We start from the raw sequence: 17,090 nt of genomic DNA, 5'->3' as shown, positions 1-17,090 counted from the left end.
TGAAGTAACGCAAGCGAATCGGGAAGGCTGTTTTCTAATATTACCACTTAAATGATTTTATTTTTATTTTTTCTTGCCATAAGAAGCGTAAGCCGTGTCTTTTCAGGCTCTGAATCTGAATTTGCTGGTAATCGCAACAGTTTTCTCTTGACACCGGTTTATCAATGAGGTGGGCAGTGATAAGCGATCTGCTTGTTAGTCGACTCTTACCGCTTCCCATTCACAGTGGAGAAAATTTGGGTCTACCCCTTGCAAATGTTCCATGTTCTGGGCCGTTCTTGCGTTGCTAGAAGCCAGCCTCAAGCTCTTTCCAATGATGCTATTTGAATTCCTCTGGTTTGTCTAAGCCGGTACTGCCAACGTTTTTTTTCCATTCCTGTGGATAGAACCATCTTTTTTACATATTCTTCTCCTAGTTATTCCGTTGTCCATCTGAGCGAGTTCAGATATTTGAGCTACCCGGTTTTGTCCAAGCTTAAATCTCAGATCTCATTTCTCGTGGTGCTCCCCGTTGCCCTTTTCTCGCCAGTCGTTGTGTTAACCTTGGCACCCCCACTGTCTTCTCTTTCCACTCTTGCTTTTGTGCCTTGCTCTGCGCTGCTTCCTGTGTTTTCAATCCCGATGTGCCATCTCTTTTTTTCCTCTCTTCCTTCAAAAGCAGCCAAGTTCATAGATGGTATCCTGCGTCAATACAGTTTTCGTCCTAACTCATCGCAGAAAGCGATTTTCTGAAAAAATCAGTAAAGGATAAACCGTAATGCAATCCCAAAGTAGCAAGAATTTTGCCAAGCAACCATTTTGTCACATTTTTGTAATATTTGGGGTATGTTTGCTCCTGTTTGTATTTTTCTTTGTCACTCTAGTGCTAAACTCGCAGCCGTCGCTGAGCAGGGGTGTTGCATCGCCCGTAGGAAGCTTTCCTGCCTCTGTCTGGCACCCAGGTTGTTACGAGGTCCAGAGGTTATTACTCTTCATGACAAATAAGTGATGACTTACATAAAACTATTTTTTCCTCTTAATATGACTCGTAATAAACCCCAGCTCGTATCTTAATTGGCATTCTGTTTGACAGTCCCTTTAGAACGATCAAATATTTGATGAACAAGGCAATAACATTCATCTCTTGCTTTCGTAAGCCTTTCAGATTAGCATTGACTGAGGTTGATGAAGATGGATACAGGATCTGTTTTCTAGGAGGTGTTTGTTCTGTAGATACAGATTTTCTAAGACCCGTGTGTGTTAGCATAGGTGATATTATGATACATCTATCTATATGGCTGTTTGGGGAAGTTCACGAGTTTTAAGGTTGACAGCCAGAAATCAGAAGTTTTTAGTATTAGTGATGTTGGTTTGGCAGTAATCTTGAACACAAAATCCATGTAAAAATAGGAAGAATGGGAATAAAATAGGTTAAAGAGTAGGAATAAAAATGGGGGAAAATAGGAAAGATTTTAAAAGAGTTAAACATTGCGTAAATAAATTCTGAATCTGAACCACTAAAATGGTGGATGGCAAAAAAAAGTCAGAAGCATGCTACGTTGAAAAGTAGTTTATTAAAGCTTAATATTTTATGTGCAATAAATACCTGATCTCAATTTTATTTTTTCTTTTTTTATCTCTTGTGATGAGAAACGTATGACACAGATGTCTGTGGCTCTGCAGTTCTCTGTAGGTACAGGATTCAGTTTGCTTGAAAGCAGTGTTAGCCAGGGGACAGGAGATACTCGCATACTTTTGGTGAAATGCAGGGGAATCTGCCACTGGTTACAGCAGGGTCACAATTTCATATTACACATTTAAATACATTCATTTTCTGATGGCCTGGTAAGTTATACGAGGCTAAGATAGCAGCTTGTTAGTGCTGTTTGTGCCTGCTTTATATAATTGACGGATGTGTGCAGTGCTGTAGACTGTGGAATAGCAGGAGTGCTACGGCAATACTGGGGTGCAAGGGTAGAAACAACATTTCATTATAGAGGATACCTAATAAAAATGTGAAAATAAAACAGAAAAAGGGTGAAGAAAAAAAAAAAAAAAGAAAACCAGACCATACTAGATAAGTGCACTGCATAAATCAAAAGGGTTTCTGTCATAACATGAACATGTGCCATTCCTGCTCATATATTGAATTTCAGTAGTCGGTTGCATAAAGAAGTAAAGTGTAATGAAACTGGCAAGCAAAGTATTCCCTAGTCAGCCTTATCTTTGTTCCATTTGTCCTTCAGATACAGCTTTTCTTGCCTTTTTCAATAAAATCCATCCAGCTTTTTTTATTTTGCATCTCTCTGTAACCGAGCTGGGAAGACCAATGAGATTCGGTGCTTTTCTAGTTGGGTTCTTAGCAGCTGCTTTTTAAGAGATCAAAACTTCGAATGCTGCTACATGGTATTAAGGCTTAGCCATTGATGTGTCCCTATAGGGGTTATGTTTTTCTTGGGGCGGGGGGGAGAAGGGGAAGGGGTGACCCTTGCGAGCATGCTCACAGACAGTAAACACTGCTCTCCTTGTTTTCCAGGATCCTCTTTGCAAGCTCGGTGCTTAACCTGGCTGAACTCGCTGCCCTCCGTCCTGACCTTGGCAAATTGAAAAAGGTCCTCTACTTCCATGAGAACCAATTGGCATATCCTGTCCAGAAATGCCAGGAAAGGGATTTTCAGTACGGATACAACCAGATCCTTTCATGGTAGGTGTTTCTCGCACCGCTCCATATTATTTAAGGTGTCCTTCTGTCTCCAACCTTGCACCATCGTAAACCCGAGGAGCCCTTCTCTGCACAAATGATGACCCTGTAGCGAACCGAGGTACCAGCAGAGCCCTGAAGAGAGGTTGATGAGAGTGCTGCGGCAGAAACAATCTGCTCTATAAACTCATCTCAGTTTCTCGTATAAAGTCCACCGATGCTATATTGGGCTACCGTGGCGTACCCGTCAGCGGTGGGGATTTTGACGTGCGTCTCGGCCGTAAGCGCGATGCTTTGTTTCACGGATGCTTCGCAAAGCTGCAGCTAATCAGCTCTTGCTTGGCCATAGCTTTTACTGCATCCAACTGAAATTATATAGAGGGTTTTAGGGAAATAAACAGAAATTAAAATGTACTGCAGCGCTTTTCTTGTGAAGAGAGGGCAGTAAACATACCGGATAAATCCTTATATTTCTTTCATCTAGTATTCAGAAATTGTGCAGTGCTAAAATACCCAGACGTTTTAAAGGCTGCGGTCCTTTATTGTTGCTAAAAACAAATGTATTTCTCGAATCCGAGTTAATGAAAGAAGTTAATAACAGCAACACTGAAAAGCTTTGTGGTTAGGCGCTGTACAGACCTAAGTGAAACAGCGAAACTCGGTTGTTTTGAACTGAAATAAAGTCAATTCCATGGTCTTTCTCACCTATCTGTTAGTAGGAGACTTACTAGGAATAGGGATTGAGCATTTTAAGGTACAAGTTAAGCTTTTACATCTTTATAATACAAGTCAGTTGATATTGAAATTTCTCAAAGATCTGTGTGTACTCTGGCCATTCTGTAGCTGCTTCTGCCACAGCATTTGCAACATGTTTCACTTGCTGAGCAGTAATGATGGGAAAGTGTAATGAAAGATCTTTTGAAAACTGTAGCAGCCATTTTCAGATCTTATAACAAAAAGATGTGGGTTTTGGCACTGGGGCAAGGAGTATTTTTTTGTATACATATTTTGCTTTATTATGGCAGTTATTTTTCACACATCTATTGTAAGCTGACAAACATTTATCCTCAAAATACACATTTTTAAGATAATAAAAGTAGCTGCTTTTACTAGGAAAAAAAAGATGACTTCTATAGATGCCGCATTCTGTCTCCTTCAGCCTCCAATAGCTTCTCCATGTAATTCTATAATATTCATCTTCCATTTCTGTTGCTGCAGAAACCCCTTTTTTAACAGCACATAGAAGCCATCTCCTCTCTACTGTTTGTAACTGCCTAGTGGTCAACTGCAAAGAAATGCCATCTTCCAAGTCTGTTAGAAATGGGAAAATGTATCTTTCCAGTTCTGCATAGAGGTTTTGGAGACGATTAAAATTAGGGCACTTTGAATCTTCAGGTTGGAGCGTTAAGAAAGAGAATTTTTTTTTTTCTCCCTGATGTTTCTAGAGCGTTAATCTAATAAAATCACACTTTTCAATGATGGCTGAGATTCCTTTTAGCTGCTTAGGCAGTGACAGGATCTTTCTGATTTGCCAGTGATACACAAAGCCTGCAGGAAAAAGTTGGGCAGCTAAGACTTGATGCACAAGAGAAGCAGAGGTGATGGTGCTGGAGCCTTTGCTACACCTCAGAGAGCAGCAAAGAAACGTGCTGGGCTCCTGCGTTGTCTCGGGTCATCTGTAAATCACTGCAGAAAAGATGACTCGATCGTTTGTACAAAACCAAGGAGACCAACGGGTTAAAAACCATAGGTGGGGAAGAGGGTGGGATTCCAGAAAGCATTTCAGCTCCCGAAGCCTGCTTGAAAAGGATTATTTCTCTCTATAATGTTGGGGTTTTTTTTTGCTTTTCCTGCTGACTCCTGCTGCTTTGGTGAGCAGTGTCAGTTGTCTTTCTTGACCAGACAGCAGTGAGATGCAGTGAGGATGAATGACAGCCTCTCACCTCAAATATACTTTTCACGAGCCCGGTGACTTATGAACATGTGTCCTCGGTGTATCTTATGACCCATAGGTCTGTATTACGATATATAACATATTGAGAAAACCAACTGGCCGTAAAGCATTTCTTACCTCCGTTAGCGGTGAGCGTTTGCCAGTGTAGCTAAGATTGTGTCAGCACTTCCAGGATAAACTTCCAGATATTTCAGGTTTTTTTGATAGCTTCTCATTTTCTCCAGGCTGGCTCTAAGTGGTGAGATAATACCTACATTATCATTTAACTACATCTTAAAATTATTGATCAAAAATTATTGATTTTAAAACACAGCAGTAAAGAACACAACATTGCATTAATATGCCATTTTTTTTCAAACTTTTTTTGGTGCTGTATGCTATGTATTTTATATATACATATATTTGATGAATATCCTTTTAATCAGGATTCTGTATGCATAGGTTAAAATAACATTCCATTTCTCTAGTATCCTGCTACCTCACACACATGGTCAGTTGAAGGTAGGTTAACCAAAGGTAAGTTGTCCTTCAGTACAAAGGAATATTTCTAAGGAATTTTCATTTTCTTCCAAGTTTACTTCTACAAAAGTCATATTACAGTGGGCCTTACCTGTTTATAATGCTTTTAAGAGATAATGACAGTAATACTATTCTTACCATTTTATGAATAAAATATCTGAATCCACAGATAGAATAGGATGTGCTCCTTTAGATTAATAATAGTAATTTATTACTTACTTAGAAAAAAGTTTAAAAGTATTTCAAAGAGTGAATAGACAGAAGTCAAGACATTTCTGATTAAGGTACATATGCTACTCTTAATTCACGTGAAAAGGCTGATTTTAATTAGCATTCCACTCGCACCTTTTGTTTTTTTATGAGAATATGTATCTTATTTCCACTGCATGTAAAATAATTCTGTTCCTTTTGCAGCAGCAGTGCGTTCATTAACCTTAACCGCTTTTTACAGTTTGGTTGCTGATGTTGTGGTGTTCAACTCTGCTTTTAATATGGAATCGTTTCTTACATCCATTGGAAAATTTATGAAGCTGATTCCTGACCACAGACCTAAGGATTTGGAAAAAATAATCAGACCGAAGTGCCAAGTTCTTTATTTTCCAGTCAGGTTTCCTGATGTGAGCAGGTCAGTACATTTTCCACGTCATAAATTGCTGCCAGCCTGTCAAAACTCTCTATTTATGGTGACGTTCTAACTAATCAGCTAAAGCATTGTTAATGAAAGAGTTTGATAATATGCAAAATCGCCTAATTGATAAATGTTTTTCAATAATCAGAGGCTATTCAGGCAGCGTCTGATCTGCCGAGCCTGTCCTTAGTGCGTGTCGTACAAACTTGCATCGTTCAGGATGAGTGATTTCCCACTTGTTTTAGTGATTTCCCACTTGTTTTAGTCTTTAAGGAGTTGCCAGCTCCTCAGCTCTGTATATATTTGTACAGGGGAGGTCAAGGAGGAGAAAGAAATGCTAGAGAACAGTAAAAGTGATAAGCCTGTAGTCAAGGAGCTATATTTCCCTCGGTGTGTTGCAGGGGGATTTTATTCCCTCCTCCCTCCCCTACCTCTTCTTTTATTGCTTTCCAGGTAGGCGAAAAGCATCCCAGTAGCAGGGAGCAGACTTGCAGATGTTGGCATTAGCTGCGGCGGTAGTTGCTCTGCAGTCTTCCTCGGTTACTCTGAAGGACGTTTTTTATTACCCTCGTTTCAGAGCCCGTCTTGAAATTAGTGGTGGGTTATGTGGCTCAAAGGGAACATTCGCTAGATCCTTTTCACTTTTGATTAAACCTGGCACAATTGTTTTTTCCTGTTATAAGGGACTCTCCTCCCACCGAGCAGGAACTTTGCTTCAATGGGACAGGCACTAAATAGAGTATGATTCTGCAATTTGATTATACTCTTAAAACCAACATGATGCTGGGTACATTTTTTTTGCTGAAATAAGGATGGAAAGCACCATAATGACTTGGAAAGAGTCCGGCTTTTGAACTGATAATAAGTTCTGGCCACACTTGACATCTTTGTCCCTGACCAGCTTGTACTTACAGTTGTTTCAAAGGCTAAATATACATTTGTGGTAGTTTGGGGGAGAGAGATTTTTAGTACAGGAGCTGAGGTCGTGCACTCTATTGATGTTCACGCTGCAAGGTTTGCATTTCAGTATCTTGGAAAACTTTATATTCTAAAGCACTGATTCAAATCGTTTCGAAATCAATGTCTAAAGTTAAGTCTTTAAACCTATGTTTTTGGCAAGTGGGTTAAAATCCTCCAGTGTTCCTGAGGGACTTGGCTGCCTGGATGGCAGTGGAGATCAGTACCCATATATCTTTGAGGATCGCACATTGCTTCTTAGAGACCATGTTTTTAAAGAGTGAGGGAATGCTGTGAATGCTCAGCATATTTGTCACCGAGCCATCTTAAAAGGGTCTCGTGGTTTTTTGGCATACCTTAGGAAGTTATGTGGCCCAAGCCTAGTTTTGGAGATGAAGTTGTGATAAGCCTGTGTCCTATATTAAATCGGCTCTTTTGGATTTGGCAGCCCTGGCAGATGGGGTCAACCGAGACCTGACAAATTAGTCTGAAGTCATACACACAGTCATCGTTTGTCCAAAGCGGAAGGTGATTAGGTGGGTAGAATCATTAGACTGCTACCCAAACTGGTAAAGTAGGAAGATCTCACATCTTTCTGTGTGCTCTTCTTAGTGTCCTGCTCTTGCATTAAATCTTTCCTCACAAAGCAGGACACCTTTCACGTTTTCATTGTGGTTGTTGCACTTGAAATTATATCAGAAAGCTATTTTCAGCAGAGATGGACAAAATTAAGATGTTCATAAACAACAGTGTGACTGTAAAACTTTCTCAGCAGAGTAATTAGAACCACAGATTAAATCAGCTCTATTATTTCTAATATGTATTTTATTCAATAACCAACCCTAGATGTAAGATCTGGGTTTTTTAGACAAAGCCCAATATCATCACAGGAAAAAAAAAGCCGAAGAAAGGACTGCTTCTGTGTAACTCTGAAGTTCTTTGGGTTTTGGCTTTCAGCTGCAGCCAATATTTACTATTTCTTTACAAGATCGTGTTTTAAATAATGTTGAATGCACCTGTGGCAATTGAATGCTGTTTTTTAATGTAGACTGTATTAGTATAGTGACTGAATGGAGATTGAGGAGAAAAAGGTTAAGAAAAATTGTGGCCAAGCTAAAATTTATAAAGCAAGCTCTTAGCCCAGAGTGTTTTTCAAGTTATTTTCAAATGGTAATTTGCTTTATCCAAACCAAACTCATACAGTGTAAGTAAGTGATTATTTGCATGACTGACAATCATTTCAGTGCCTGCAGTCTTTTTAAAATGCATAATTTTGCTGAGATGTTGGGAAAATATTTAAAAATTCTGAAGGCGAAACAACCAGGGTGATTTTTTTTTTTTCTTTGACCTCTTTTATTTTGTGTGTGAGTGTCTCAGGGTGTGTTTGTGTCTGAAACATAATCTTCGTTTGGATTTGGGAGAGAGGTGATCTACAAAATTATCCTCGTGCATGTGATGGCGATCTTTTTAAGATTATTCTAGATTAATATTGCAATTGTAGGGCAAAATAAAATATATCTGACCCTCGATCAAAACCAGTGTAATGAAGGAGCATGTCACAGGAGTTAATCCTGTAACATATCTACCTTTTAATGTAATTACTGTAGGTGATGGGTACACAAACGAGCACAAGCAGCGTAGTAACTGATCCCTTAAGAGTGAAGGTACAATGATGAAGGATACCTAGGACATGCTTGTGAATACTATTAGAGGTACCATTATACGTGTGTGTAATGTGTATTTAAATATTTCAGATGGGCATCTAATCACTGCTTTTCTACTTTCGAGAGGAAGTTATCGATGCTTTTTTATAAAGATTCTACTTTTTAATAAATATTTGTCTTAAGGGCACATATTGGTGTTCCCAGAGCAAGCAACCAGACTGTGGTCCTTATCTGACAATGAGAAGAGATGAAAGGATTTGAGGATTTAGCAGAGTAAGAAATTTACTGACCTAATCCTCCTGTTTTCTGGTTCTGACGACTAGCTTCCATATTGCATCCCGTGGTGCTACAGCTACTCTGTATATACTCACCCTCTGTCATTTCTGACTTGGAATTCTCCTCTTCATACATTCTGATGAAGTATATTATGTAGAAATACATAATTTCTACCGAGTACTTCTAAGCTTGGAGACAAAAAACTCCTCCAAGTTAAGGCTGTCACTTCATAGTGCATAGGTATTGCAAGGGATGTAGACCAGTAGCTGATCTTACGTGCCATATGTGCTGCGTATCAGACTGGGGGTTTATAACACAGTGAATTAAATACATTGTAACTCAGACTTATATTGTCATTGGCTTAATTTCAGTATATTTTCTATTGTAATGTAAACAAAATCCTAAATGTGACTTTCTATACAATCAATAGACTCTCTTTTGATATAGTCTGTTTCCACTTTTGCACTGCAAAACTATGGTTCGGGAAGAAAATCCCCCTTCTACCGATGTTGGCTTTGGTACTCGCATCTCCATATGCCAGCAGACCCCGCTGGAGCCCCTCTGCACGGTCTTGTTGATATTGTGTACAAATTCTTTTGGTCCGTCTGCATCCATACTGTCTGTGGCAGTTGGCAAAGTGGGGTCAGATTAGGTACTCCTTGGAATTCATTTCAACGAAAATCGTAATATAGATTTCGGTTATTACTATTCCTCTGATTGTAATATATCTTTATTACTATCACGATGTGGTAGAAAAGGAAGATGTTTTTATAAGCAAGAATGAAGTAACATTCCTAAGAGCTCAAAATGCACATTGGACTAAGGTGGAATAACATAAAAGAAACATGAGAGGATGAGGATTACAGCAGAAAATAAAAATAGCTTCTTTTAAGTGGAACTTGCTAGTGAGTATCTTGTACTATCTGCATTAACACATTTTGAAGTTGAATTAAAGATTTTAGACTGTTGTTTCTTCATTTGCTTCTATAACTTAGTACAGTTAGCAGGATATTTTCAACCATTTGATTTTCTATTTTTTTAGTTATAGTGTGAGAGAGGCAGAATTTACCAATTTAGAGAGTACTTTAGGGCCAGTTAAGGGAGTTCCTGACTAAAGCAGAAGTTTTTAAAAGACGCTGACAGTATCTCCTGTACAGGAACGTGACTGTCACGTGTGGGGGAGCCTGTTTTGGGGAAATTAAAAAAAAAAATTGCATCACTTGGACCAGGCTTGCAGGGCTGAACTTTCAGACCTCTGTTTAGATAACTAAGAGGCTCCCCCTTCCTCTGCAGTCCTAACGCTATACAATAGCTTTGCTGTGCTGGAAAAATACAGATGTCACCAAGCAAGGAGAAGCTTGAATCCACAAGAGCCCAAAGCTATAGATGGGCACTGGGGACGTGTCTACGTTGCACAGAGAGATGCTCAGCAGCGGTACCCAAGTGAGCTCTAGTGAACTGTCTTGCATACTGGAAGCAGTATACCTTAGAAGAGCAGTTTTTGGCTAATTAGCCTTCCAGTGAAATAGCATAGATTAGCTTAGGTGGAGTACTATGCTAATGATAGTGATTCTGGTACTGAGGCTAGCGACCGCCTTTGGTGGTGGCTCAGGCATCTCCGTGGTGCGCCGTGCTCTCTCTGGTAGGCATAGCCTCCCTGCCATCACGGGTTATGGGTACTTAGCATAATTAGCAAATGCCAATAGACTGCTCCTACCTTGGGGCTTGCTGCTGAAGAACTGGGTGATGAAAATTACTCCCCTGAATGTCTTTGCTCCTCACCTGCCGCAAGCAGGTTTTGAGGGTTGGTGTTGGCACGCTAAGAGTTACGCAACAAGCATGAGGGATGCTCTCGAGATCTGGGACACAGCACCTATGGGGAGGAAAGAGCGGTAATGGCTTAAAAGGGGCATAAAATGGGAGTCTTTCAGTTCTGGAGTCTGCGGCAGCGGGTCGGTTACCTTCTGCGTCGCTGGGCTAAGGGCTAACTGCAGGTAGCTGCACCTACAGCAAGGGCTTGGGTGGTTGAATGAAGGGTGCCTCAAGCATCCGTATTCAGTGGTGCTTCCTTCCACACGTGCGTCGTGTGCCGCCGGGGAGGTTGGGGGTGATGGAAGAGTCTCCATTCTCTTTCCGGATCGTGGACGAGTAGCTCTTGCCCCAGCCTGGTCTTCCAGGCAGAACACGCCTGTTTTATCCCCAAAATATCCTCAAAATTCTCCAGTGGCAGCAGACTGAGAGTGCCCTCCCAGAGGAGGGCCCAGCTGAACAGTCTGCTGGGATGTATTCGTTTTGCAAAACTTTCTGAAAACTAATTTCTTTTTATCTATTGAGGGGCAAAAATAGTTTTACTGACTCTCTTTTATCTGTCGTATAGGTATTTCGCTAAACGCTATCATAATAACCATTTAGTCTCACAATAGCTCACCAGGATACTTAAGCAGAATTCTCTGTGCAACCTAGTTTTTTATTATGTTGGGTACTGCTCATGTTGCATACAACACATTCCCATAAAACTTGCATTTTGTATTTACAGAGAAATTTCTCTGGAGAGTTAAGGTCTTGTAAAACATTCTTGTTCTACAGCATGAACGAATTATTATACTCTGGGGCATTAAAAGTGAAGTGTACTGAAGAAAAGAATTTTTTCATTAAAATGCAGTTTATATTGATAAAACAGATTACTAGCATTTGATGAAATGTGAAACTTGGATCTACCCATATCGCTAAATCGCCAGTAGGTTTGTTTTGGCAAGAAGAATAGTATGTAATGTATATCAGGACCAATCATTATACAGTACCTGTTAGTTTTGTATTAGATTAAATTGTCTTTCACTAAAGTACTTGGAAAAAAAACCCTACTATAGCTGTATCTTGAAGTAGCAGAATGTGGTAACCAAGAATATTAGAAAATAAAAGCTGTCGTGTTATCAGTTTTGGCACAGTCATTTATCAATCAGTATTTTAAACATTGACAAGTGGTAATTTAATAGGGAATGACCCTGTTGGCAGGAAGTTCTAATGACAGATGATGCAAACTCATTTATCACTATGGGGCTGTGCTGGCTTCTTACCTTTCTCAGTATCACAGCTCATATTTTCCAAGTCTGGGATGTGAGAAGCCACAAAGGGCAAAACCTGTGGCACCGCGCCTATAACCACTCCCATCTAATCTGATTAACCCCTTAGCTGCAAATTTCTCTGCAGTATAGCTGGGAAGATCTAAAAGTTCTCATACTGATTTAAATACCATTTGATTTTTAAGTAGGATTTGCCGTAATACTTGTAAGCATTTCCCATAGTCAGTTTTTTAGAAACGTTCAAGTTGTGTCACTTTGAATACAACGTTGAGACATGCTGGTACTTGGCTTTCAAAAACAAACCACATTCTAATAATTAATAGCACATTTCATTAGCAGGCATTAAAAATATTACACGCTGTGCCCTATACAGTGGGCAGCTATTATTATTATTATTATCATTACTACTCGAGAAGGAAATTGATGCATTCAGAGGTTTAATTGATTCGTGCATATTCATGTGGGAAGTCAGTGGTAGAGTCACGACTGGACTGGATTATTATGCACTTCCATGCATCATAATGTCTCTGCAACTTGTAAAGAGAATAGACTACCTTGCTGTAATAAGTGTGGGCATTTGAAGTTGAGGGATGTCATGGGAGAGGAGATGAAAATGACACCTTCATCAGCAACTGGTATGGATGGCGCTTTTAATTCTCCTGGGATTAGTCTATCTGTAATACAGTAATTCAACCATACTTGGAATAAAAACAATAATACATTTTTACTTCAGTTTCCACAATAGCGAAAGTTTTCATCGATTTGGTATGATTTTATGTTACCTTTCGTCAAGCATAATAAATGCAAGCCCTGCTTTGGGCTTTCTCCGCCTTCCTACCCCAGTTCTCTGTCTGTTCTTTCTCTTTTCCTTTCACAACAGAGTCTTTCTCCTCAAGGCTGGGATCATGTTAAATATCGTCCCCGTACAGGATGATTCAGACATGAAATACTTTCAGAGTTTGCATCAAATTGTTGTAATAAGAATCAGTGAAGTTTGAATTTAATTGGTTAAAATTGTCGTGGCAGACTATAAGCTGGTTGGTTGGGTTTTTTTGTTCCCCTTCTATTCAAAGTGGACAAAGGCTATTGGTTAATGGTAGGATCCTGCAAAGTGCTAAATACCCTCATTTTCACTGCAGTCAATGGGAGCTGAGGGCGCTTGGCACTCGGCGTGAGTACAACGGTAACACGGGTGGAAGGACGTGGCACACGAAAGTAACTGCTGGGTATCGAGTGATGCGGCCGTGTCCAGTTCAGTTCCAATCCATATGAAGGTACGGACTTCAATCCTTCGCATGTGTGAAAGATGGTTTTTACAGACAAGGCTGTCCCTGCTGAATTTTGCATTTCAAAATACCGCCCTTCAACGTTTGAACAATTCCATATTTTTTATTATGAAATTCATGAATATTACATGGAAGTGGAGGTGGATTTTTTTGTTTTTCTTTAAAGTGATTTCATGCTTACAGAATTGTAACAGAGAGGGAAGCAGTCATGTTGGGCATATTATTTCTCAGTTGCTACATGAGGCAGTGACAGAACCTTTTTGCTTAAATATTCCGGGCATTCCTTGTTGTAATATAATCGAAAAAAAAGTAGGTGATGTGCTAAAAATTGCAGAAAAGATAAGGAATAGGAAGGAATATCAGAGTTCTTAGAGATTCTTCACTGAGAATACAAAATGTTTTCAGAAATCATTTTTAGGAGAGTGAAGGACTCTCTGTTACCGGTCGTGGGGGAATGGGAATACCTTTAGAAAAAGCCATGCTTCGTCTTGAATGCAATATTAGTTTGGGGGGAAAAAACCCCAAAACAGCCAAAACCCAAAAGAGTGGGGCCTTTTAAAAGAATGGTGGAATAGATAGCCTTGCAAATTGTTATTACATTTGAAACTAAAACTTTAAGTGGGTTGGATCTGCTTCGAGCACTGTTGTGTGCTAGATTGCCAACAACCAGTTCAAGTTGAAGTGAGAGGTACCGTTAGATGGAAGTGTCAGTGGAGAAGATACTAAGATGTTCTGTAGGAATTTCGGAGAATAAAGAATAAGAGAACAAAATTACATGATGGAATACATAAAATTGCAGTTTTAAGTTTGAAGAGGAAACTTGAAACATAGCTCTCCAGTCCTATGGAGATGACCTTTATGTAATGTGTAAGAAAAACTTAATACAGATGTTTTATTTATACATAACCAAATGGGATGAAGTTAAATGATTTTTAATTTTGCCAAATCACCGATAATTTCTTTGTTGCACAAGGAGTCTTTTAATCTGTTTAGGTTTTTTTCTTTTTTTGCTTTTGCTTTTGCAAATATTTAATATTTTATATTTTGGACATTCCCCATGCTCAGTTGTGACTCCCAAATGAAATAATCCTCCTCTTCTTCCCTTTAATAATTCAAATAGCATACATATAAAAATATGAAAATCCCAACGTAAACGTACCAGAAGTGCTTTTAAGGTAGCTGTTCAGCTTTACTATTGAAAAGATGCATGTCTAAATAGTAATGAGGGTTCATCAGAGTTTTGAGCTTACGAGCACCAAGTAGTAGGGATGCTAGCTGAAGAGCTTATGGGAGAGCCAAGTCTAGGAACACTTTGCCAGCTACTTTTCCTCAAGTATGTATGAGAAAAGATCTTTGGATTGTATCACCTTTTTTAGCGGTGGGGCATTTTGCGTGTTGAGAAATCCGTATTCGCAGCAAAGGGGTTTCGATATTGTATAACAAGATATTATTAAGTTCCGTCTGCTTTTCAAGCAATGTTACAGGCACTAACAATAACCAGGAAGAATGAATTGCCTATTAAGTTGATTCAGCCAACCTGTGATTAATTTTAGAGTGGATTCCTCATAAAACTGTGCTGGTTTCCTATCGGATGACTCCTAAGTGTAGTCCTCGTGTCAGGCTTGCAGAAAACTAAAGACTTTGTCCATCTTTGGCCTACTTCATGTATTTCCTGCCCCCTAATAAGCTTGGGACTCATCAGCAGACCACGTTGTCTCTATTTTCGTTAATGCCCAACTAGCCGTGGGCCTAATGGTATGTAATGTCTCACCGTCAGGCCAGAGCCCTCATCTTTCCACTTGTCCTCCCTTGTCAGCTCTTTTCAGTTTGCTACTGTCTAGAAACCACAGGTGTCTTAGTGCTGGTTCTGCACCAGCTGAAGAGACTGATTTAATTTCTCCAGGATAGATTTGATTTTAGGTATGTTCCCCCCCGTCTCTGCCAGAATACTCATCATGGGTGCTCGGCAGCGGGGTTACGTGTCTTCATTTCTATGATGTTGCTTCTCAGAAAAAAACCCCAAAACTATTCACAGCCAGGTTGTCCTTTAAAAAGTCTAAGCATTTTTGATCTCCAGCTAATGTTTCTCATAGATGTTAAATAAAGAAGCAAGCAGATCTTCCTTCCCTTGGTCACTTTTGTGTGCTAAATGGTGGACTAGTCTGCATGGCTACGCAGGTGAACACAGAACGTAAAGAACATGCAGACATGTAGTCAACTTGCTGCTCCAGATGCACCAACCAGCAGTATAGCTGCACCACACCAATTGAAAAAAAGCTTATGTGATTCTCATACACAATAGAAAAGATATTTTTTAAATGCACAGATCGGTGCGTCTGCGTAAAGGACTGAAAAATTTTATGTTGCTCTGGTCACCCATGTTCAAGAAAGATTAATTTAAACTGTGAAACAGGTATAGAGAATTGCTGCTAGGGTGATTAGGAGAATCTGTATTATGAGAGCAGATTAAAAGAGTATGGTTCACTTGTCCTAGCAAAATAAAGGTTGAGAAGGGGATATATGTTAATCTTTATAAATACAGTCAGAGGATAAAAGCCATGAAAGAGGAGGAATTATTTAAGTTCCAGGATAATCCTTATAACATCCACTAGGTATAAATTGGTCATTATTAAATGACTCAGATGGGAAACGGAAAAAAAAGGGTGTGTAGGGAGGTTGTTTGTTTTGGTTTTTGTTTGGTGCCTTTTTTTTTTTTTCTGAGAGCCATTTAGTTTTGAAATGACTGTTGAAACACTATTGAAATGTAAGAGGAGTTTGATAAATTCATAGAATTGTTGGTTAAACAATATAGGAGTAGTGCCAGGCAGTTGCAGATGTTTGCATTGATGATATCCCCAAAATGAAGGTGAAAAGACATGGACTATGAGATGGTCACATACTGACTTCAGTCTTGAGACCTGAACTGCTCCGTGAAGATCATTTATTTCTAGTGTCTATAAAAGACACAACGAAAGACCAGTCTGTTCTGTGTACTGCGCACAGGGTTTATCTTGTATTTCATTAATCAGATGTTTCATAGAGGAGCGGTGTCCTGCAAGGTATGTCATGCTCATACGTTCAACCTCTCACCGTATTTGGGATCAGAAGGAATTTTCATTAGCCAGACTCATAATGACCGTGGTGGGAAGGGAAAAAAAACGAGGGGAATATTTTTGCCTCTACCTATGTACTGGGATCATCTGGACGTTTTAGTGTTTATGAAGAAAGCCACGTCACGGCCAGTGTGTTTGGTCCCTCCTCTCCTCTCCGTTGCCACACTGGAGTTCTTGGGGCATCAATCTTGGACTTTGTTGTTTTGTGGTAGCCTGAGCATCCCTCAGAAGACAACGCAAACTGAAGCGGTACCGAGGGTTGACAACCACAGTGCTTGGGGAAAGCGGTGGGTGATACGTGCTTCGGCAAGAACCGTCTTCAGGCAAAACGTCTGAGTATCGCGGCTTTGGAAGCATCCTTCTCGATTTTGCCTCAGTTTACTTTTGCTCAGTGAAGCATTTGGATAAAATTCTGCTGTTGAGCTCATTGGAGTCAGAATGAGTTTATTTTAACTTTCCTATTTTGATGAGTCTGTATGGCTCTTTCATATTCATCCTTGTGTAGCGTAGTTTAATACTAAAATTGCCTCAATCTGTGCTAGAAGCAAATGAATCACAGAAAGAAGAACTTTTTATGCAGTAATTCCTTTCTGTGACTGAAATTTTATCTGTCCTTCCCCAAACTTCATTGCAGGTCTTTTGGTTTCGGAGTTCACTTATGTTATCTGCCATCTGATTTTAAATTACCGACCTTGAATTATGTGACTATATATGGAAGAGGGAAGATTTGACCCCTTTTTGGGTGCCTAAACTGTCTTCCTTTTGTTGCCAATAAAAGGAGGGATTATCTGTCAGGATTTCTGGTAACCTATTCAAAAAAAAAAATTAAAAATAATAAAAAATAATAATAAAAAAGGCAGTAGCAGGTAAAAAAAAATCTTTCTTTTTTTTCCTTTAGTGAAACCCTGTATGATATCTATAAAGTTGCCCAAT

At 39.5% G+C, this 17,090-nt stretch overlaps 1 protein-coding gene across 14 annotated transcripts in view; it reads left to right on the top strand.

Moving 5' to 3' along the window:
* Window positions 1-17,090, top strand: part of GTDC1 (glycosyltransferase like domain containing 1) — a 186,860-nt gene that overhangs the window by 92,390 nt on the left and 77,380 nt on the right. For 13 of the 14 annotated variants that reach the window (XR_003923803.2, XR_003923802.2, XR_003923800.2 and 10 more), the window contains 2 exons: window positions 2,516-2,683; window positions 5,605-5,778. Coding sequence is in view for 9 of the 14 variants with exons in the window: in XM_041124130.1 (XP_040980064.1) it covers window positions 2,516-2,683; window positions 5,605-5,778 (342 nt within the window). In the remaining 5 variants the exon portion in view is untranslated. The remainder of the gene's footprint in view (window positions 1-2,515; window positions 2,684-5,604; window positions 5,779-17,090) is intronic. The other variant, XM_041124134.1, reaches the window with a different exon arrangement.

The sequence above is a fragment of the Aquila chrysaetos genome, chromosome 6 (assembly GCF_900496995.4).
Source record: "Aquila chrysaetos chrysaetos chromosome 6, bAquChr1.4, whole genome shotgun sequence".
Taxonomy (NCBI): Eukaryota; Metazoa; Chordata; class Aves; order Accipitriformes; family Accipitridae; genus Aquila; species Aquila chrysaetos.
Note: the sequence above shows the minus strand (reverse complement) of the source record. Positions and strands in the feature narration are given on the sequence as shown.